At 39.2% G+C, this 25,238-nt stretch overlaps 1 protein-coding gene across 2 annotated transcripts in view; it reads left to right on the top strand.

Moving 5' to 3' along the window:
* The window catches only part of LOC145669501 (polyunsaturated fatty acid 5-lipoxygenase-like), a 103,206-nt gene that overhangs the window by 38,682 nt on the left and 39,286 nt on the right, over window positions 1-25,238 (top strand). For both annotated transcript variants that reach the window (XM_081737681.1, XM_081737680.1), the window contains exons 6-8: window positions 7,769-7,901; window positions 15,286-15,378; window positions 24,230-24,326. In XM_081737681.1, coding sequence (XP_081593807.1) covers window positions 7,769-7,901; window positions 15,286-15,378; window positions 24,230-24,326 — 323 coding nt within the window. The remainder of the gene's footprint in view (window positions 1-7,768; window positions 7,902-15,285; window positions 15,379-24,229; window positions 24,327-25,238) is intronic.

The raw sequence follows: 25,238 nt of genomic DNA, 5'->3' as shown, positions 1-25,238 counted from the left end.
ATGAAGAGATGGATCTGCGTGAATGGCCTGCATCATTCCTGACCAGTTTGGAGTGCGTGACGGAAAGTGCCAGGGAAGTTTCCACAAAATGTCCAGGAAGCTTTCGTTCGGTGATGGTGCTGTTACCAGTTCACAGTTGACCTTTTCAAGAATAGCCCTGGCTTCAGTGTATGCATGAATGGGAACACTGGCAAGGGACTTCACATCAGCATCAGAGACAGGCTTCCGAAGAATGGTTAGACTGGTAGTAGTGGATGGAGTAATGGCCGCCAACATTCCCATACCATGGAATGTGCCTAAACCACTCAGCGTTTGGAGATTATGGTCTACATTATCCGCTGCAAAGAGGAAAGTCTGGTCTGCTGACATTTCGGTCACACGATTACCAAATGTACTTGCAGCACAGCGTTCAAACCGCTGCACTTCCGCGTATGAAGAGCAAAATCCCAGGTGATGTAGCGTGTCAATCAGGTGTTCCGATCGATAGTGGTGGTGCAGCTGCACAGCAACACCTAACTGCAGAGGAGCTAATATAGCTCTTGGTCTGGCTGCTTGCATCAAACACTGGCCAATCGATGCTATTTTGGTTTCATTGTCCTCTCCGGCAAAAAGTGTAGCACAGAATAGTTTAAGGCTAGGTGGAATGTACTGAAGGGATTACTGAATGTTCAAGTCACTCGGTGAAGGATATGTATCACTTCCAGTTTGTAGTTTGGATTTTATGTCGCTTTTGATCAGTCGAGCTGCTGTTTCTATGATTCTATGTTTTTCCTTTTCTTCATCATACTCTCGTGGTAAATCACGATATGCCCGTAGAATGTGATTGGCAGTTTCTCGAAGTGTAATGAAGTCGTTTTTTCCACTGTCACTAGAAATTATAATTTTGTCACCGAAGTACTCCATTAGTTGACGCTTCATGTGCCGTCTGTCATATGCAATGTGATCAGTCCCTTCAAGAAATGTGCCCATTTTTGTAACAAGTTCTCCAACAGTTAGTTGCTCATCATCGTGCTCTTCCAAATAACTACAGATGCGCTGAAATGCACGGATTCTCTCATGATTTGTAGGTCGGCCAGCCCGGAACTTTTTTGACGCTGACTGATTATCGCTGCAGTATTGTTGAGGAATTGCTTTACCTGTTCGAAAGTTGATACTACATGATCTGTGATAGACACAATCTGCTGCATGAAGTTCAGATGAGAAGTATTCAATTCGACCTCGGACAGTTTGTGACCAGTTATCGTTTCGTTCAATGCAACACTTTAAAATGCTGTGTGGCAATGCTTGTGTTTTCACTCGCACATTTTCTGATTTCAACACGTGACGGTCATCAAATAAGACAGGCGTTCCGCAAAACAGGCAGTCACTGTTGCTGTTGAAGGACCCATCCGACGAGCGAGTAACTCGTTTTTGAATCGGCGATGACGTTTTTCTTTTTAGGGCAATCGCAATATCTTTCTTATCAACGTAACGTTTGCGACAAGAGACATGAACCACCATACCTGCAGCGGCGAGAATGTTACTACCACTAGCCTTACTGGAAATGTTCACTCCTTCAGCTCCCTTTTCTTGAAGTGTGATGAGGTTATCGTCAGGATCTTTTACACAACGATTTTTAAGGTTACCAGAGCCCAAGAAAGGTAAAAGTGTAGATTTTCCCAATTTTTTCAAGGTTTCTTCTTCTTCTTTTTGTACAGGTTGGGCACAGGGGGCACAAACGATACGTCGTTGGCAAGAGGGTTCCATAAGCTTTCCAATGCGATATGCTCCATGTCTGTGACAATTAGGGAGGATGCTAGATCTAAGAAACATAAGTTAGACCACTGTAAAAAAATATACAGAGTGACCCTCCTTGGTCCGCGGTTCCGAATTTTTATCTCCCTTACTGTTAAACTTACGTCCTTCATTTTTTAATGTTATTGTTACCAATATCTGGTCTACGCGTGGGAATTTTTCTGAAGGCGTATGAGGACGTACAGTGTTGCAAGGGTCCAAGAAATATCAATTTAAAAGAGAAAAAACAAAAAATCAACTTTCTTCTTTTTCTTCTAGGGGTTGGGCATGATGGGTACAAAAGCCACTTCGTTGGAATTTGTTGTCTATGAGCGTTTCAACGAGGTATCATTCATGTCTCTGTGTCAATTAAGAGGACTACTAGAGCCGCCAACGTAAAGGTCTACGATTTTTTCGAAAAACCATGGTCCGCCATTTTGAAACCCGTTTTTGGAGGTGTTCCCGTGGTCCGATTTTGTCGGATTTTGGATATTTTCATCAAGTGGGGTACCTAAATAAAATACAGGTGTAAAACTAAAGGTTGCAATTTTGCCCAGGTTGAGGGTAAAATTGCTCTAGATTTCCTGGACTATACTATTGCTAATAATATTTTTTTCTTGAAATAGTTTGGTCGTCGCGCAACGCTGCAACACTAACATTAGCCGCCACTGGTAAGTTGTAATGGGTATACGCAGGCGAAGAGGATAACGATCAATAGCGGTATAGTGCCATTTTCAGTACTCGCAATGGTGTGGCGTGGTGAGCATCGTGCGTTTGTTGTGGAGGAGTATATTCGTGTTTCTGTGGTTACTAATCAGTGGGCATTTCACATTCGGTTCGGACTTGGACGACATGATTCTGTTCCGGATAGAAGAGTTATTTTCAGTAGTCACAATGGCATGGAGCAGTGAGCATGGTGCGTTTGTTGTGGAGGAGAATATTTGTAATGGTGTTTCTGTGATTACTACTCAGTGGGCATTTGACATTCGGTTCATACTTGGGCGACATGATTCTGTTCCGGATAGAAGAGCTATTTACGGTAGTCGCAATGGTGTGGCGCTGTGAGCAACGTGTGTATTGTGAGGGAATAGACCCTATATTCATAATGGTGGTTCTGTGATTACTACTCAGTGGGCACTTAGCATTCGGTTCGGACTTAGCCGACATGATTCTGTTCCGGATAGAAGATCTATATTCAGTAGTCATAATGGCGTGGAGCGGTGAGCATCGTGCGTTTGTTGTGGAGGAGTATATTCGTGTTTCTGTAATTACTACTCAGTGGGCATTTCACATTCGGTTCGGACTTAGCCGACATGATTCTGTTTTGGATAGAAGAGCTATTTTCAGTAGTATCAATGCACAGTGGTCCAGAAACCCTGAAAATGTGGCCAAAATAGGAAGATGTGGTTCCATGTCCATGAAACTTGACATATAAAGGTTTGTGAGGTCGCTGAGTACGATTCTGATATCCAAATTAAAAACTTCAAAATGGCGGACCCAATATGGCGGACAGAAAAAAGAAAAATCAAGTCATGGAGCTGAAATTGGGTAAATAAAGGGTTTGGGGGTCGCTGAATACGAATCTGATATCCAAATGAAAAAAATACAAAATGGCGGATCCAATGTGGCGGATGCAATATGGCGGATTGTGGCAACAAATAAGACATGTAGTCACCAAATGTGTATAATAGCATGCAATATATATATATATATATATATATATATATATATATATATATATATATATATATATATATATATATATATATATATATATATATATATAAGTAAACATATAGATATTTTCTAACTGAAATATGTACCACGTTCGTTGCAAAATGTGCACACTCAGTCCGTGTTACATTCTACATAAAAAAAACAAGTATTTTGTTCAGAACAATAACCAACGTGACAGATAGGCAGTTAATAGTCTTTAACACAGTTATTCGAACTGATCAACAGAAGACTGTGTGTGCGCAGCCTCTATATCTTTCAAAAGCATGAGTACAGCTGGAGACCGTTGCTTTTTCATATGCTTCTGTGCCATGGGTTCGAGAAGCGTCGAGATTTTGGGATCACCTGTGACCAGGAATCGCAGAAATACATCTCGCAACGTGTCCCCTCATGTGCACTTACGAGAATGATGTTCCCTGTACTGTTTGATATGCTTGTTTCGGGCCTCCTGGGCCTCTTCGGACATTTGCCCAATCGGTAATATGCAATGACTCATAATTGCGGATCCATGAATAGGAACTTTATACACTGAAGCGGGCATGTAGAACCACGAATAGTGTTGAAGGTACAGTTCCAGTATATCATTTGACCAAGCATCAAATTTACGTGGATCTATCTCCAGCCCACATGATAAAGCGTGAAGTAACACAGCACACTTCTCGATAAGATCCCGGTTCAGACCTGTTATGAGTGCAACCTTATCAGGATGTTGAAAGAAACGACGGACAGTGTTTCCGTCATTTGAAGTACCGCTTTCGCCTTGCCTTGGTTAATCGATGATCAGCCCTAGCCTGGATGTCGGCTTGCTTCTTCTTCATGATCGGTTTGTGTTCTTTACGAATTTGCTATCTTCGAATATCCAAGCGGTATGCAACATGAAGCAGCCACTCCATAAACGGATTCATGTATGAAGAGGAGACAGTCCGAAGCCAAGATTGTCAGGTTTCAATGTGTTCATCTCCTTTGGCGTTGCGCCACAGACATAGCAGTTCTGTGCTGATTTTGTTTGAGTAATCGCGTTACAGACTTTGCCGTCAACCATTGTGAAATGCAGGCTGTGTGTGACCTTAGATACCTTTCCTGCGATGGTAATTTGACTAGGTGTCAGTTCTCGTATTTGTCCCTGCATACGTTCAAATTCTTGTCGTATCAGTTCAGTTGTTTCCCTCTTAAACTGCAAACTTAAGGTCCGGCAGAATTTCTGGGATGATGGCCGCTGATTCCGCCACACTACGACTCGTAATCCCTTCCTTTCATAGAACAGTTGAATTGGTACAATTGACGTGAACACAATGTCAGTGTCTGGAAAGCCCTCCTCTTGTGCAACTTGTTTGTATTCAGCGTGTCCAGTAGTACCATCGCATCCGCATTTGGTGATGAGCTGAAGTGACATACTATATTTTGCTGGAATTCTTTCTAACACAGGCTCCTGTGTTTGTACAATTCATGCAGCTGTGTGGTCTAGCAGCGATTGCAGGGACAACTCCGCCTTGGACTCGGTAACGTCGATCAGTTCTGGGTAGCGCGCTTTTTTTGCGTCAAGCACACGATTATATGCAGGATATATATCACATGATAAGTTCTTTGCGCCGTTTCGCAGCAGCTGGTACTGATGGCGTGTCAGATTTCCTTCAAGGAGCAACGCCAGAGCTTCGTCCGCAGTATAACACTTTGCAGTGGTCTGTTGTGACTGCTTCCAAGCCCTCCTCATTTTGGCAGCCCTGGTTGATGATTTTTCCATTTCATGCAGCAGTTTGGTCTTTTCCAACTTACCCTCCTCTCTGTATTTCATAGGAGCCGCATATACGAGACACTCACCACTTTATGCCGACGATCGTAATGACTCCGTCTTTCTCCGCTTCGAGAGCTCGCTGCTCGCCGCGAAGCCTGTATGCGGCGTTCCCCTTCCTTCTATTGACGAAGAAGGTTCAGGCTCAGCTGCACTGTCGGGTCGAAGCACTAACACTAACGCATTGTTCAACCACTTCTGAAATAATTGGTAGCAAAACTCATTCACAGTTCGCTTCGCTTCTGCTAGTTTCGCTGCTGTTTCCTCCCTCAGGAACGTGACAAGGTGCTTCTTTTTTGCAGACCTGCGTCCTGCAGTGGCTCGTAAAACGTGGACAAGTTTTGTCTTGATATGTGATACGCCATGTCTGAAACGAAAAGAAAATACCCATTCAGCATTAATGACCTATACTGTTCGTCACATTACGATTATCATAATTACTGATACTGTAAGTCATAACTCTGTTATACACACAACACACTGTTGTTGTATTGCTGAGGTCTGTCATTGCGATTTGTATGGCAATGTACGTGCTGAAATCACATATAGTCTTCTATTTACTCCTTCATGCACAATTTGTGATCATTAGGGTTTCAATTTCCAATCGTTTCAATTGTACATGCTTTTAGTTAGTTTGAATAGATTTTATGTCACAACTATTTTATTACAAACACAATGAGAGCATTATTTGCAAAGTCGAACACACATTTGACGTATAATATACTCTGTTATGAAATGCCGTTGGTTTCATTTGTCTACTCAATACCTTACTCCAGCTTTCTTTGCAAACCTTTAGTCTAGCAACACTGAATATCTACAGATGGCAATACTGAAGGTGCTTTTTCCATCTCCTTTGTGTCGACTAACATTATCTATGGTCATGGTACGTTACTGTTCATTATTTCTATTCGTTTACGAGACAATAACAAACGAATGAATATCAAACGTTTGCCTTCCAGAGGGTCCGGCCGCCCCTTACTTTCATTTATGTTCATTACTTCAACTACAAACTGACCCTGTTCGCATGTTTCTGGTTTCGGATTTACACTTCTCATAACATAATGCTTTAGAACAACATATTTCTATATATACGACAGTTTACTCTTGTTGTTCAGTCACTTCGTACATTTTTGTTTACTATCAGCTTCCCGCAAACATCCCTCGGTTTTACACACCCGAGCAAATTGGAGCAAGGTTTGTTTGTAGTGTCTAACTCCAAGGATATTGGGCTCATATGTACGAGAAACATCTGAGCTTCACTTGGCTTCACTCAAAAGAAAAGTCTAGAAACACAAAAATACACGCATACTTTTGTTTCCTTTGCTACGCTTACCTTTAACGCTCATTCCAACAGGACACTGCAATCACATCACACATCTACGCACACCAACAGCAAGTATAAGCTTTGCATATATAATATATCCTGACCCCCTTGTTCAGTCGACGAAGGACATACATAACACAACACTGGCAACTTTGTTGTCTCTAGCTGATACACAACTGCTGTTTTGTGCACAGGCAACCTCTTACATTGGACGCCTGTCACAGACTGCGGGACGCTATTATTTGAAACACCCATGTCGATATGACTGCCTAAGGTCAATACCTATCCAGCACTACTACTAGTTCCGAGATTTGCGTCATGTAATTTTGGCCAGGTTTTGAGGGTCTCTGGACCACTGTGCAATGGCGTGGAGCGCTGAGCATCGTGCGTTTGTTGTGGAGGAGAAATATTTGTAATGGTGTTTCTGTGATTACTACTCAGTGGGCATTTCACATTCGGTTCGGACTTAGCCGACATGATTCTGTTCCGGATAGAAAAACTATTCAAGTTTGGGTACCAAGCTTTAAAGCAACAGATTTTGCACTGAGAAAAAAAAAAATTGCCTGGTCCACCTATATAAGTGCTGAACGCTTTATAAATTGCTGGATGGACTCTTTCCACGCGACACATTTCCCGCAGTTGTTACGGTCCGAGGTCGCCCAGGCGATTATTTTCTCCGTGCAGAACCTATTGAGACGTCACTACAACCTCGCCTTCTTCAGCGACTGTGGACTGAAGAGCTTCCTGAATTCCCTCCAGCTGCTGTGGGCTAGAGAATCTACTTTACCCTTCACAACTACTATGGGCTGAGAATCCTTGCTCCAGCTGCTATGGGCTACAACTTACCTGCTTGACCTCTCTCGGCTGTTGTAGACAGAGATATTGCTTTCGAAATGCTGCTCACTTCACTATAATCATATTAAGAAACACATAGATCTATGATCTCATTCTGTAATGAGTCTTCACCACCTGGATCCACCTATGCGTCCGCTATTCTACATCACATAAAAAAAAACCATTTTACCCAATATAAAGCTGGAAACTTCGTGAGCAGACACTAAACTCCTAAATCTTCACTTTGAATATTGTCTAGAGGTGATTAATGCAACTATTTCATTAAGTAATAATATATTTTTTTCTTCACTTAGATTAGGATTACAAGCCAAACAAGCGGAGGTATTTCTTGAAGGAATGAGTTTGACAGAAGCTTTGGGAAAGAACAAGATATTCATGGTAGATCTGTCGATGCTTGATAACATCACTAGTAGGAGTAATTATGTAGTAAGTACACTGAAAATATTTTCAATAAGTCACTAATACGAATTATATAGCTGTGTATTTCAAATATTTCATGTATTTTGCAGTTTGGTTTCGTTTCGAACACATTTTCCCTTTTATTTCCTTTTTTAATAGCATGAGATACACACAAAAAATTACGTATCGTTTTCCTATAACACCCGCAATTTTCAATTTTTTAGTTATATATTTCGATTACTTTTCAACACAATTCCGGTTCATGTTACTATCTTTATATCCTAGTATTAAAAAAGTTTGATGAGTCTTTTTTGGGGGGAGTATGTGTCAGACATGGGCTCTTACTCCGCAGGGTCCCAGACGGGGTCCCACTCAAAATTTTCAAATGACAAGGGGGGTTAAGTGGCACATCATTTGAAAGCTGTTGTAAAATGAAAGAAAATGCAGCAAGTCTCGACTCTCTACGACAACCCTGTGCAAAATGGCGACGGGTCAAAATGTAAACAAAAACTTAATTGAAAAGTCCATGGTTATCCCTATAAATCGGAAAGGGTGAGACAAATATGAAAATAGGAAAGGGAGTGTGGCATTATTTTCAAAGTACAACAATTTGAGTTAAAGCGTCTTGTTCCAGGGTGCCAACAGGGTCACAGGTGGGGTCCAACTAAAAAGTTTTAAATGGCAAGAGAGGTTAAGAAGCTCATCGTTTGCAAGATCTTGTTAAATGAAAGTAGATGGATCAAGTCTTGACTTTCTACGACAACCCTGTGCAAAACTGCGGCTGGTCAAAATGTAAACAAAAGCTTAATTGAAAAACTATGGACACCTTGAATCCAAGATGGCCGCTTAAAACCTATTTCATTCATAGTAGAAATCTAAATCTCTATTTTCTCTATTATGTATTTAGAAATAATAGGAAGACTAAAGAACAATTGAATTTCGATTCACTTCAACTATTATTTCATTCGGTAACAACACATATATGTTTTGTTCTAAATGCACGCTCGTCATGGTTCTCTCAACGTCATTTACTTGAATATAACGAATATGCGATGAACACACAACTCTGATTTCGTACTCATACTGCTAAACAAAAGTTGAATACCTTCGGGTATTTTTCTAATTTTCTCATACGTAGTTCATACAGAAAGAACTTGGTGCACCAGTAGGTCGGGGGCTCTGTTGTAACGTATTCGTGATGGTTACATTTGTATGTCATTCGTTGGTTTGATCGCAATACTTCAAGCAATACCAAATATTCAAAAAAAAAAAAAATCCTTTGCAAGATTGGCGAGTAGTACCAAACATGTGTAAGTCATTTCAGTACATCGAGCTGCGTCAAACTTTGTTGGTTTGGTCACAGTATTCCAAGAAATAACATCAAACTCATTTTTCACGCTGGCAGCCACATTGGATTACAGATTATACTCTTTGATATTTTGTGGATATCTACTATTAACCATAAACGTTCGCTTCTTCAACACCAGTGGTGTGAGCTGGATATGCGTTCGATACATAGTGCGGCATTTTGAACTCAGGATGTTGCGTTTTTGAATATTTTGCATATTTTAGTCACTTACTAATCAACATTAATGCCAAATTTGTTTTCGTAGCTTCAGCAGTTTGGTACGCTTATCCTTTCGATATAAGTTTGAAGCGGCCCTCTTGGATTCAAGGTGGCAATAGATTTTCAATTAAGCTTTTGTTTACATTTTGACCCACTGCAATTTTGGACAGGGTTCTCGTAGAAAGTCGAGATGCGCTCCGTCTTCTTTCACTTAACAACAGCTTTCAAACGATGTCCTACCTCTCTTGCCATTTGAAACTTTTTAGTTGGACCCCACCTGGGACCATGTGGGGACCCTGGGACAAGACGTTTTCACTTTAATCGTTGTACTTTGAAAATAATGCCATACATCCTTTCCTGTTTTCACATTTGTCTTACCGTTTCCGGTTTATAGGGATGACCATGGACTTTTCAATTAAGTTTTCGTTTACACTTTGACACATCGCCATTTTGGACAGGGTTGTTGTAGAGAGTCGAGACTTGCTGCATTTTCTTTCATTTTACAACAGCTTTCAAATGATGTGCCCCTTAACCCCCCTTGCAATTTGAAAATTTTGAGTTGGACCCCGTCTGGGACCCTGCGGGGGACCCTGGGACAAAGTTTTTAGCCCAAAAATGTTTGTCGTTGAAAATGATGGGATACGTGTTGGCCGAGTTTTCCACTTACTCAACCGTTTTCGAACAAATGACTCGGTTCAAACTATTATGCCAGGTAATTTTTTTGTAGTTCTTACATTACAAAATATGTTGTAACTCACGATGTTCCGCTCGGTGGCACCTATAACTTTGGGATTCGTCTAATTATAACATATCAAATGTAAACACAATTGTCTCGTTCGGATCTCAGCGGAGCCACTGCGTGACCCTTCCTTGTAAGTAATGGTAGTATTTATTTTGTCCTCCCATGATTCTTTTAACGTGATAATGTACTTACCGTTTCCAAACTTGGAAGGGAGAGTTAGAAAAATGCTGAATAGAAAAAAATATAAAACACACCTTGATAATCTTATCCACAATCCAAAATAGCTGAAAATCTCATCTACGCTGCTGCAAGGGAAATATTAAACGGCATACCTGTGGCTAGTAGCTTGATAATTGAAAATAAGGTCGAATGCTCTGAATTTCCTGAGTGAATATTTTCCTGAATGTGAGTGAAGTAAGGTGAACAGACCTATTTCAAGCATTATATTTTGATAGTATTATTTTCTTTTTCAAATTTTTACGCCCATTAGACTTGCCGCCCCAAGCGGTGGCACGGCTCGACACCCCTCTCGCGCCGGACTGGTCCGGAATCATAAAGTTAATGTTCACGTTCACTTGATCTTAACGTCACGAAGTAAGTGTAAGTTCCAGATTATCTGATCGTGACCTTAAATAAGTGTGATGTCAAAACGATATGACCAGGAAGATGTATAAGCATGATATTGAAATGATATAACCGTGAGATTAAGTCTCCGTAAGTGCGCGGCTATTCGATGCGTTCGCAACGCGTTTTTATAACTCATGCGTACGCTTGGAATACGCTGACCTTATACTTAAATGTGAATGGCTAATCACAATGCAAACGCGAAAGCAATAAAAACGCACAGAATGCGTTGGCTCGAGCGTATTCGGTGAGATTCAGAACAATAGACCGCCTGCTGTTTCTGAATCAGTAAAACAATGTCTGAAGGAAAGAAAGGAAAAAAGGAAAGACGTGTTGCCAGGCAAGGGGATTTTAGCAAGAAACAGCTGCTTGGAAGATGCTTTGTGAAAAAAATTGGAACACTGCTATTATAAAGTATGTACGTGTATAACAAAAAAAATCACAAAAATTCAAGGAAATTCCGGAAAATTAGCTAATCACAGAAAAATCTATGTAACACAATAGGGTTATTTCTCGTGATTCACATGAATGAGAATAAGAGCGTGGGAGTAAGGCCTGGAAACCCTGATTGGTTCACAGGATGATTTATAACTCTGGAGAAAGTAAAATTACTGAATTGCCACCTAGGTCGTGTTCGCTGCAAAGAGAAACGCATCGAAAACACATCCTAGAATAGCCTTACTCTAACGTTAGACCGATTATGTCAGCGTGAGGTTTAGTGAGTGTGGTGTTGGATGAGGATGTAAGCGTGAGGTCCAAATGAAGGGACCGCAAAGACAAGTGAGTGTTATATCGAAAGTATATCTGAGCCGAGATTAATTGAACGTAATGTCAGCGTGAGTTCGAATGAGCGTCATGTTGAGTTGATGACATCAGTGAGATGACAAAATAATGTAAGCGTGAAGGGGATCACATATGCACACACTTGCATGAAAGATTTGTTTCATCATGCATATTGGAGATTTTTTTTCTTTGCCCACACACGTACCAACTTGCTGGAAGATCCAACTTACTAGAAGATCGTCCATCATTATTGCCCTTGGCATTACGGAGGAAAGAGTCACGTGATTTCTTCCGCTGTCGTGATTGGCGGATCTAAATATAAAACAACCAACTTGCTTGAACGAGTACATACACGGTAAACATGCATGAAGAACGGCAAAACAATCATGTGTGTTTATAGAAGATTTTGAAAACTTTTCAACATGCATGTACGAGGCCATACACGATGAACTTACCTATGACTGTATCACTTTTCATGCATGTTGGAACGTTTCTTCATGCATGTGTTTGTGTGTATGGGCCCCTTAAGGTTGATGAGCTTGATGTCGACATTGGAGGTGTGTACGGGCTTGGGACGAGCCCGTGGGCCGGACTAGAGTCTACAAAGCATATGTCATTTCGGGCCCGGGCTGGGCTCGGGCCGTAAAATTTTAAATATTCAATCGTATTTCTCGGGCCTTTTCGGGCCTAGCTTTTACAATGATATTTATTGAACCGTTCTTTGTGGAGAACTTTTAAAGCACAACTGCAAAATTAAAGCTCTAATTGTTGTAAATAAAAATACAATTTTGCGTTAATTATTAAATTTCTGTAATTCGGGCTCATTTGATTATCACACGAACTCGGGTCGGGCTCGGGCCTAAATGCTCGGACTCGGGTCGGACCTCACAATATATATTCACGGGCCGGGCCCGGCCCGGCCCGTGCAGACCTCTAGTCGACATTATATCAGCGTATGGTCAAAGGAGGCTAATGTGGAAATGATGTGAATGTGAGCTCTAGTGAATTTGATGTCAAAATGGAGCATTTAGAACACAAGAGATTCAACTCTTAACTACCAAGATTGCGACAAAAGCGACATCTAGACGTGAATCTTTTGAGCACAGACAGGAACTTAAGGTAGAGATTTTAAGCCCAAACCTTCCGATACGGAGATCGAAAGTGACTCACATGGGCAAATCACGCATTTAATCCTCTGCTATATGAACACCAATTAAAATATCGAGAAGCTTTTCTTTCTATGCCAAATATGGTTGGAACAAAGTTTATACTGATTTTTTCCCCTTAAAGGTCCAATTTCCCTCCCAAATTTAAGCCCAAAGTCAAAAAATTAGAAATTTTCGATATGTTTTAGTTATTATTATTATTATTATTATTATTATTATTATTATTATTATTATTATTATTATTATTATTATTATTATTATTATTATTACTTCTTTGGTTTCAGAAAGATATACTTACGAATTGTCATGTATCTACCTCATATAAGTACCTAAATTTTTAGACCATTTTGAACATCTCACAATCAGTATTGCCAACTAAGGAAATTATTACTTCCCTATTTTGGGGTCAAAAAAATCGAAATTTTCGAAATTTATGTTCATAAATCCGTATCTATACCTACGATCGCAAGTCAACTCAACACTAGTTGAACAAAATGAAATTAAATCTTTAAGTTTTACGTTGTACATCAGTTCTTACTGAACAAAGACAAATACAGATCGTTACAATTGGTTTATTAGGGGATTCTTGAAAAATTCTAATTTATGTTCTTTCCCCGAATTACTCAAAATAGTTTTAAAAAATAATTAGTTATGTATTCTGCATGAAGTGAGGTTACTAAAGGTAAATCAACTGAAAAACACAAAAGGTTTATTATTATTATTATTATTATTATTATTATTATTATTATTATTATTATTATTATTATTATTATTATTATTATTATTATTTAGTAGCTGAATATACCCATTCTTCGCATGGGGGCTGTATTTGAAAGTCAACGCCTGTGGAAACTCATTTGAGCGACCGCGAAAACTTTGGATTTGACACTAATATCGATCATTTTGGGCTATTTTTACATATCCAGGTAAACGCTCCCCAGAGATTCCCCTGGTTCGAAATTAAAAAAAAAAAAAAAAAAAACGCTTCGTCTTGATCTGGGACCTGGACCAAGGTACCCGTGACCCAAATTTGGTAACTCTCGGTCCCCAGGCCGTACACAGACACACACACACACACACACACACAAACAAACAAACTCTTTATTTTATTAATATTAGATTTATTTATTTCCAGTTTTGCCATGAAGCGACATGTCACATCATTGTAATATATATCGAGAAATGTATGGCTCAAAGTGGGCACCATTATGTACCCGTAAAATTAGAATATTTACAAGTACCAGACATTATTTTTATATTATAGGCAGTGTCATGGGAGAGCTCGTGTGGTTCGGATTCCACGTTAATCAGTAAGTCCCGTCTCGTAAAGGAACGTTAAACTCAAAATTAAGTCAACTCCAGTAGAAGGAAAGATAAAGGTACACGTTGTTCTAGTGCTCCTAAGCGATTATCGATGGGCCTATCCTGTTTCCTGTCAAATGTTAAAAAAAGTAATGTGTAAAAGATGAAATTGGAATAAGGTTAAATAAATAAGACTCTGGTTATTTTGAAAACCTAAGACTTCTTTCTTACTGACAAGAATGATGATGTAATAATGACTATAGCCACATGTGGATTGTCAAATCATGGAAGTGTCCCGTCTTTCTCTCCACGAACTTAAAAAGTTCGTTACTAAATTCTCTGTGTCTGTATGTGTATGTATCTGTCTGTTATTTGCGAATTTTTCAATTTTGAGCTCTTCATTCGATACAGCATCAAAAAAGAAGTGATGGAATTTTTCGCGTCACTCTTATCGTTCCCGAGATACTGGCCAAAAAAGTTTGAATTTCAGGAGATTTAAGGAGCCATATCTCGGGAACCGTAAGTCATACAGAGATGATATTGGGGTGATCAATGCCTAAGAGGATGATGAACATTTTGGTACCAGATAATAACCGGAGGTCACTGTCCAACTGGCCACCATTCCCCAGATATTGGCCAAAAATTTCGGATTTCAGGAGAGTTTAGGAGCCATATCTCGGGAACCGTAAATCATAGAGGTCATATTGGTGTTGATCAATACCTAAGAGGATGGTAAACATTTTGGTACCAAATAGTAAGCGGTGGCCACTGGCCAACTGGCCTTCATTCCCCAGATATTGGCCAAAAGAAGTTCGGATTTTGAAAGATTTAAGGAGCCATATTTCCGGAACCGTAAGTCATAGAGAGATTGTATTTTGCGATTTTTTTAATTTTGAGCATGTGTCTTCATAAAGCAACACATCGTAGAACGTTTTAACAGAACTCTTAAACAAAGCATGTGGAAAAAAATTAGTACTAAATTAAATTATAAATGGATAGATATATTACAAGAATTGTTTAATGAGTATAATAATAAAGCACATAGAACAATTGGTATAAAGCCTGCAGAAGTTAATAAGAAAAATTCATCCTTTTTAAGTTCGTTCTGGCAATGCTCTTGGAACATTCTCAACTGGTCTAATTCTGTAAGTTTGTTTCCACTGGTTTAATATAATGGAAATTGGTTTTGTAAGAAATAAAGGGAATAATGATACATCTTGTTTCCAGGTGTGCTCTCCTATTGCATTGTTTTACTTGAACCGAGATGATGAGCTGATGCCGATTGCAATTAAACTTTTTGCCAATAGCAAGACCTCTCCGGTAAGCAGTTTCTTTCCCTACTTTGTGAAGTTTCTGTTATATATTTAGTTCAAATAAATAGTTTAAACATAAGATCTGTTTATAGTATTTACATTATTATACTGTATACATCATTTCTTGCACTCCACTAAGGCAGCCATTTTGAACTGACCGCGCTGTGACATGAATGAAGAATTGTGAACAGACTTGCCAACCATACGATAAGTTATGGTGATATTCGATAAAAGCCTTAATGGTATATACGATCATGCCTTTGCTATATAATAGGTGAATATGCGATAATTTTAGAACGCAAACTTTTATTTTGTAGTTTTGGAATCTGCAAATAAATTGTAGATGTGCATTAAATGATTATAAAATAAACACACACTGAGGTTCATAACAGTCATTCAGCTAAAAATAAACCAATAATAATTTGAAGATTGGCAAATGGCAGCCCTGTATCCATTCTTTAAATTCAATTACGCTTACGAAGGGATGCAAATATTGTTGTAGTTCAGACTAGTGTTAACAGGTTGACTGCCATGAGACCCAAAATTGGGTCTCAAGTAATGTCATTCGTGAGGCCGTGATACCCACTTTTGTGTCTCACATCACCAGCTTTTCAAGCCGCGGTACCCGTATATGAGTTTCACTTGTCGCTTGTCACTTGCTAAAAATAATAATAATGTTTTGACTCCACCGACGCTTATAACAATGGCGTCAAAATGGGCGTACCATGTTGATTCATTTTCACAAATGTTTTATGACTTGGCCCCACAGAGTGTTACACGTAATCTAACATTGGCAATCAACCTGAAGTATTTAAAAAATGGTGAAAACAATTAGAAAGATTTGGAGTTCGAAACGAAAGATTACTAGAGAAGTTTATTATACACATTGCTATTATTAGTAGTATTACAGTTTACTTGCTTCTAGAATTATCACATGTATAACGAATATACGATAATTTTTTCGTAATAAACGATAATTCTAAAGACGAAAATCGATAATTTTGTTCTCTGAATTTGGCTACTCTGTGAAAAAGAGGTGAGCAAAGAAGAGGAGGTGACAAGATAGAAGAAGGGAATAAAACAAATGTTGCAGCACTGGCGAGACCAGCTTTAATTTCTTGCGGGAGGAAAATGAAGAGAAGGAGTTATGATGGGGCATTTTTGTTTTTGCATGCCATAAAGGATAGTTTTATATTATTTCCCCTACAATACAATAGAGGATGTTTAAGGCAATAAGCTTAACCAAAGGGGGCACTCGCTCCTTTCATCCGTTCTGACATCGTCGCAGGTTGTCAATCTAAAAGTAGTCATTGTTTTAAGATTATAGGTAGTGATCGCACGGAGTCTTGAAGCTTGACCTAGATCTACCTATTTTAGCATCCAATGAAATGCGAGGGTGAGTTCCGCTCGTCAACTCCCATACATGAAATGTTGCCACTGTCGTTTCTCGCGCTATAAGGAAAACATCTGTCGAGAGTACAGTGTTGTTGGATTGACCCTAAGTTTCGTTTTGTTTATTTTTGTTACTATTTTTTGTCGTTGTTTTATATTTTTGCTATTATTATTGTTACCATGCAATTCGAATTATTGTTAGTGTTCTTGTTAAACTTTTTTAAGTGCTGTTTTTTTTTTGTTTCTAAATTTGGCAACATTGTTGGTGCACTTCCGTTGTTTCACGTTTCCTCAAGTGTGCATTCGGAAACGACCCGCTCGGGAGAGTAATACTCCCGAAAATACGTTTTTTTCCGCGAGCTACTCTAGCCAGCTGTTTTACGCGCTATCCTAGCCAGTTGTTTTAAGCTGTCACAAAATTTATATCATGAAGTACAAGGGGAACAAAACGAACCCTATATCATGGAGTACAAGGGCATAAGTACTACAACTACTTATCTGCACAAAAGTAAATAAATCACTTTTTAAAGTATTATTTTCATATTATTTTAATTTAATAAGTGTTATAAAAATGTAAAAAAAAAAAAAAAACTTTCCTTGGGCCGGATTTGAACTCGCGCCAAAAGAGACTTTTATTACTAGCATATAACGGTAGCCCACTTTTTTTTGTTCTTTATTCAAGAAAAGGTCAATTACATAATTAAGCACAGACTTAAGCTAAAAGGAAACAGAAAACAAATTTTGAACGTTAATAAATGGCGTTTACATAATTAGCAAAATATTTCCGTTGTTGTTGAGATGTAAAAAGTGACATACGAGAAATTAAAAGTTTTAGATACAGATCAGTATTTCCTTTGATATCGTCCTCAAGTATTAAAGCTGCCGTAGTTATCGTTAACCAGATAATAAGATTGTGCTTTGGTTGCGGAAAATGTTTATATTCAGGAAGCAGCAACATGTTGGGAACAGTGACATATTTTGGGTGCAAACGGAGAATGCGGCTTACAATACAACAATATTTGGACCAGATCACTTTGCTTTCATGACACCCTGAAAGACGATGTTCAATTGTATCCTCAGTAGGGCAACGAGCACAATACATAGTATTACTTAGGCCAATGTTATATCTACGTACATTTGTCACAATTAAATTGTGTACAAGAAGAAACCAAAGCGATTTAAGACTAAAAGAAAGAAATTTCGCCGTAATATTGGCCCAAATTTGCGACCATTGAACAGTCGGAAATTGCTGCTGTATTTTAGGAACATACCTTATATTACTATGATAATAACAATATAATTGGTTAACAGTATACGTTTCAATACTCTCATGACTGATGAGAGCATAACATATAACAAGAATAACATTAGTAAGGTGGGGGTACATATGAGACCAAGGTAGAACACTGACTGGGGAATCTAAAGATACATAAAAAAGACATTGTTTTAGTAACACAGCTGTGATTAAAGAATCATAAACACAAAGTAAAACACATGTACGGTGTAATAATAAGCTGCGGCATTGTTGGCGAATATTTAAAATACGTAAACCTCCATGAGCAACAGAGTCATAGATAGTGGGACGAGCAACTCTGAAGATTTGTTTATGCCACAGAAAGTATAAAGCATGGCTGGTGATTTTACTTTCATATTTGACTGGTAATGGGAAAATTTAAGCAAGAAACCAGAGTTGAGAAAATGCAAATACATTAAGAAAATAAGCACGACCATATAATGTAAGGTCTGGCAACTTATTAGCATATAAAGTAGAAATTATTTTAGCCGTGACTTGAGAATAATTATAATCTATAGTTTCTTTTATTGTGCGTCGCCAGTGAACTCCTAAAAGTTTAAAATCATCAACAAGAGTAAAAGGTGTGTGATAAAATTGCTCAGCCTCAGAGTGAAAACAAAAAAGTTTACTTTTGTGTTAATTAACAACAGCGCCCGAAATACTAGCAAAATTATTAAGCTCAGTCTGAACCACCTGTAAATCTGCAGGGGAATTAAGTATGACGTGGACATCATCAATGTATGCTTGAATGCAAATGGCCCTTGTTTCAATACGGACACCAGGAAAAAGGCTATTAAGTTTGTATACTAAGGGTGCAATAGCTAAACTGTATAAAATGGAACTTAAGGGGGATCCCTGGGGGAGACCTCTGTTTACAACCAAATGCTTAGATAAAATACCATTACAATGTATTTGAAGTAAGCGATCGGAAGAAAGCGCTTTTATCATAGAAATAAAATGAGATCCGATACCATAAGACGGCAGTAATTGATATAAATAATCAAGATGGAGATAATCAAAAGCTTGTGTCATATCGACTGAGAGTAATGCAGTGGTAGAACCATGAACATTAGTAAAATAAGCAATAGTGTCCCTGATATTACTTAAGGCTACATACAAGGGGAGGCAAGAGCCATGACCAAACTGAAATGGAGACAATAAACAGTGTAAGACGTGCCTTAATCTATTTGCAAGAAGACGTGCAAGAATCTTGTAGTCAGAATTAAGTAACGTAATAGGACGGTAATCTTGAATGCGAGTAGAATGGGCATGTTTAGGAACTAATACCAAAAATCCTTTTTTCATGTGCCTAGTCAAGTGAGGGCGACTCCAAAATTCATTAAACATTTGAGTTAGGAATGGTAACATCAAGTCAGTAAACATTAAGTACATTTCATTGGGTATCATATCAGGACCTGCTGATTTTTGTCGTTTAGCCATAAGAATGGCATTTTTAACTTCCTGTTCTGTAAATGGTGCATCCAGAGTTTCTCGATCGGCAGCCTCCAAGCTAGGAAGCATAGCAAAAAAAGGGGAAGAGGAAGTATTTATGGAAGATACATTGGTATATAAACTGGTATAATACGTATGAAAGCATGGCACCACCTGATTACCCTGATGCACAGTGTTAGTCTGATCTACTAATTTACTTATAAGTTTACGTTGACCGCGTTTGCGATCTTTACAAATTTGCTGAAGTGCCGCATCCTCCGTTGCATTACAACTTTCTGTTTTACTTCTGACAAAAAAACCTTTTGTGCGCTTCCGATACAATGATATTAAGAACGCTTTGATTTCTTTGACCTTGACAAACACAGAAGGAGGCATAGTTCCAGGATATGCAGAGTAATAGTCATGAAGTAAACGAGTATAATAATTAAACTGGGTATGATAAGCATGCCAACGCTCCTTACTATAATGTCTACATACAGATCTTAAAGCCGGTTTAATATAAAGTTCCCAACGAGTAAGCAAGGATGAACGTCCACTAGAATTGGAAAATTGGCGCCATTTAGTGAGAAGCCGTTGTTGCAACTCAAGATCCGTTAATAGAGATGTATTCATATGCCATACGGGAGAACACTGATAAAATTTTTGAACAGGTAACTTCAATGTTAACAATACAGCACAGTGATCGGTGAACGAAGCAGGATAAAGTTGTATATCTAGCACACAAGGAATTAAAGATTTAGATATGTAAAATCTGTCTAACCGACTAGAACTGTGGCTAGTAAAGAATGTATGTCCTAGTTCCGTAGGCTTATAATAATTCCAAACATCGATAAGGTTAAACGAATTGACTACCTGTTGTAGGGTAGACGAAAAGTTGCGTCCTGGATGATGAGAAGTTGCGTCCTGGAGAACAATTGAAATCCCCTGCGCAGATAATAGGAGCGGTACTATCATGTAAAGCGACTGCAAGATCCGTAGCAAAAAAATGCTCTCTGACAGCTTTTTGATTACTTCCAGAATGAGCATAAACGTCAGCAAGGTGACAGTGTTCTAATTTTGCTGTTAATAGTCTACCTTCCGGATGTAAAAATAAATTATCAATTGCCAAATCTGCCCTATAAATGAGACCAGTTCCGGTACCAGAAGGAGTGTCATTAGCAACATAGATATACTGATGCTGTAAGTGAAAAGCAGAAAAGTTTACTTCTTGTAAAAACACTACGTCAAGAGAATGGACCAAAATAAAATCCACTAAAGCAGCTTTTCTAACCGCGGAAGACAAACCATTAACATTAATTGTAGCAAAATTCACTGAAAACATGGGGAAATAATCATACGGAAATGGTAACAAACACAATGAAAACCCTATAAAAGGGACCATAAAAGTAAAAAACGGATCGGGAGGAGAATCATTATAAAAACAAGACAATATCCAGTATACACTAGGCACTGTAGTTTTCAATTTACACAAGATCGGCGAGTTCACTGAGAATAACTGACATCCTTGGGAGCACTGATATCATCTTGTAATTGAACGGTTTGGGAGAAGATTAACTTACCAAGTTCATGTCGCTTCTTACGTTTGCGACGTCCTCGTTCTGGAGATGTAGATGATGAACGGGTGGCTTCCGTGGTAGTAGGTGCGGTTGAAACGCTGTCCAGCGCCATAGGGTCAGAACAAGTCGTAGTGGTAGAAATAGGATGAACGTCAGGAGTATTCGTACTCTTGATAGATGAAGCATTCAAACATGGCACAGGAGTATCCACAGGGGTCTCAACAGTGGGAGGCAGTGAAACTGGAACTGGAGAGCCGGGCAATTCTTCTACTACGGTAGTGGAACTGTTGCTGCGACTGCAAAATACGGGATCCGGGGGGGGGGGGCACATTTGTCACTAGAAGGTTCGGCTTCAAAAAAAGACTCAGCACTAGGTAGAAGTTTAGAACTGTTAGGAACTACTGTTGAAAAAAGCACTTCCCCAGTTACAGAGGGGGTGGGGGCTACCTCAGAAGAAACACACTCAACACTGGTATTAGCGGGAGGGTCTGAAGGAGGTTTCGGTTGCAATACAGGAAAAATATTGTAATTTGTAAGGTCGGGCGCACTGTCAAGTTGTAATGGGGGAGGGGTCTCCTCAGTAGGGTACGGACACCTGGAGCCACTGACGTTGACGTATGCCCATGAGGCTGAACTGGCTTAGCCTGGCGATGAGGGCAGGAGGAAACGAGGTGATTTTCACTATCACATCTAGCACACGTTTTAGTTTGCCCAAAATAGGTAACCCAAAGCCGTAAATTACAGATGGTCACATAGGAAGGAATGTTCCGCTTCAAAATCATTTTTAAGAGTTTCCGACCAGTTCGTACAGGATAATAATGACCTTTGGTGTATTTTTCTTCGTCCATAGAAATAATTTCGCCATACTGTCCCAGCACTTGCTTTATTTGGGCATCCGAAATTTCCATAGGAACTGTATGAACTTTCACCAATTTGAACATGTGAGAAGCCGATTCTATAGGCAGTTCATAAGTACCTTCAGCGTCAGTATATGACACAACACCATTACGATCCATGAGGATCCGATCACACAAGTCCGCATTAGAAAGTTTAATAAAAAGAAACTTACGAGCAAAATCAAGTTCTATGCTCAAAACATCACTTAATGCAAACTTAAATTCATTGTGTATCCATTCATGTAAGTAAGTAGAATTAGGAACATTTACTACACTCTGGAAGTTAATACGAATCGTATTAAGACGTAAGGAAGCCATTAGTCACTGAATAACCACAATTAATAACTTAGCGATCCAAGAAAAAAATAAAAAAAACAATACAATTCAATTGCACAGGCAGCAAACACAACACCAAACAAGGGCAAAAACAGCTAAGCAATCAGACACCACCCTCCACCAAACTCCAAGCACTCAACTCGTACAGGCACAGCACAGTACACGATGTGAACTGCACGAAGGTCACGGACGAACCACCACGAAGGCCAACAGCAGCAAGCGTTTGATTTCTGCTATTTTAATGCAACGTGGCAAGAAGTGGATAACGCCAACCAATCAGAACTGTGTTTCTCGTTTCTACTTCCGGGAGCATTACTCTCCCGAGCTAGTCCTGTTCGGAAGGCATATTTTCGAAATACACTCAGCCCTAGCCAGAAGGCATGTAAGCGGGTTACGTTTGGCAACATCGCACGGAAACAAATGAATACTGAATTGCATTCTAACCCGTTCCTACTACTACTATTAACACTACTACTACTACTACTACTACTACATTTGCTATGGATCTGTATAGTACAAGGGCAAACTTATTTTAATAAAAGAAGTTTAATGAAAATTTTAAAATCGTTAAATCACTTTTTGAATATAATTTTTAATCTTATTTTAACGAAAGAAGTGTTATAAAAATTTTAAAAATAATAAAAAAAATTTTCCTTAGAGAGGGTTTGAACCTACGCCAACAACAATTTTCCTTAGTAGTATGTTGCGTTAGCTCACTCAGCTCCGAGGGCTGATAGTATCTGGCGTTTACTTTGTGCTATATGTAGCTGATGGGATGTCACTAACAGAACCACGATATAGACGTCATTTATTTTTCCTACATTGTTGCCAAGCGTAATCCGTTCACAATGACTTATGGCTAGAGTTCAATGTATTTCAAAAATAAGCGTTCGGAAGGCAGGTGCACGAATCGTACCATATTCTTTCGATACATCACAAGTGAGGGAAACCAGTTCTATTATTAGTGTACAGCCCAGGCTTCGTGAGCCCTGACGGTCACTATACCATGTCTGCTAAACCACCAACTCCGATGTTGTTTGTTTGCCTGTTACCATGGTCTCTTTTCAACCGCTGGTCTGTTTTGTATGAATCTCGTCTTTTTTTGTTTGCTCTTTATTCGCTCCGTGCAGTTTGCTCAGAATGGTACTGCAAACTCTGACATTACAGTAAGGCTTGCGTCTTTAGTGCATGGGGTCTCGAGTTCGATTTCTTGTGCGTGAGCCCTAAAATTTTTAACGCAGTACGGTGATTCGGATTTCACCTTAAATTGGAAATCCACGCCTCATATAGGCTCAGAACTGAAAAGGGAAAATAGATAGAACTGAAAAGGTATGCTAAAACTCCAATCAACTCAAGGTGACATAACCCTAGTAGCAGAGACAACTAACAACCCGCTTTCTGTAAGCTTGAATTGCAAGTCGGCCGAGTTTGCACCCAGCTTGATTGGAAAACGTGCAAGCATGCCGCAAGCTGGATTCCAGTACCGAAGTTACATAGGGGCAACCTTGCATTCAGTGTCCCATTCAAGCTTGACGCAAGTGTTTTACGCTGGCGGCAAGTCAATAGCCAATGAACGACCAGTGATGCTATCACGCTCTGCGAAGGGTCTAAAGCATCGCTTGCAAGTACAGCAAAAGGTAGATTGTATGAAAGCATGCGTTTCAAATGCAAGTGTAGAAAGCCAAAAGCCAAGCAAGCGCCAACTGGCCGAAAGCTTTCTTGCTACTAGGGTAGATACCTGAAATTATTTGAACTTGAGAGCTTTGAACCCCCTTTGACGAACTTATGTGTACGCCACAAGCTCAGAATGCTGCATTTGTCTGTTTGTCTACTTCTGAGAATGCGAGAAATAAATCTATAATGTGACAAAGTACCCTGTAGAAAAATGTAGAGAAACAAGTTTATAATGTTCGCATTTTTGTTTTCTTCTAGACATTTCTTCCAAGCGATGCGTCATATACGTGGCTCTCTGCTAAAATGTTTTTCAACAATGCTGAGGCCCAGTTGCAGCATTCATGGTATCACTTTGGTAAGTCTTGATTTCTATACCTACACCACAATGACTTGATCGTTGGTAGAATTTGGAATCTATAGTTAAATAAAAAAGAAAGCCACAACAAACTTTTAATGGTTAATTCACACATAGTGTGGTGTGCCCATGTCATTCCCCTTCTTTCCCCGTCCGTGTCACAGCCCCGACCATTCACACATTGTTGCTACTATTTTCTAAACCAGTACTATTCAACCTTTTTTTTCTCGCGTACCCCTTGACACAGTTCGCCATCCAATTGTGTATCCCTGAAGTTGTTTAAAAGAAATTAAATCGAAATGAACTTATTAAACTCAATACACATGTTCTGTTGATTTAAAAGGGAGACAAACAGAGACCCAACAAAAACACAATCAGTGTGCCAATCAAAAGACTATTTACAGGGGAATAAAGTGCACATCCGAAAAAAACTAAGATGGCGTCAAGCTCGAAGTCGATGCAAAGTGGTGCTCTTATTGTTTATCTTTTTCTCGTGGTTGTGTGTAGTGTTTATATGCTTGCTCTACTGTCTTCATGTAGTAACGGTGCTGTGACTTTCCCAAATGAAGCATTGCCAATGAAACATGGACTAAAGTGTAGTGGAAGATCATTTCATTTTATTGCTGCTGCCTTCATACCAAGAGGACCGCCATGTGCTCTCTCTGGTACTGCTAACAGTGACGGAGGAACTACCAGTGATTTTGTGACAAGGTATGAGTCAAAAGCAAAAAAACAGTGCCTCATTCTCGTTTGTTTTCTCCTCCTTTGTGGTGATATTCACGTAAACCCTGGCCCACCCTGTCCATATTACACTAGTGCTTTCAATATATATTATCAAAATGTTCGTAGCATTAAAAACAAATTACTTGAGTGCTCATTGAACCTAGGTGAGATAAGGGAACTGGATTGTTT

Source organism: Thermobia domestica, chromosome 14 (genome assembly GCF_964235325.1).
Source record: "Thermobia domestica chromosome 14, izTheDome1.hap1.1, whole genome shotgun sequence".
In the NCBI taxonomy this organism is placed as follows: domain Eukaryota; kingdom Metazoa; phylum Arthropoda; class Insecta; order Zygentoma; family Lepismatidae; genus Thermobia; species Thermobia domestica.
Note: the sequence above shows the minus strand (reverse complement) of the source record. Positions and strands in the feature narration are given on the sequence as shown.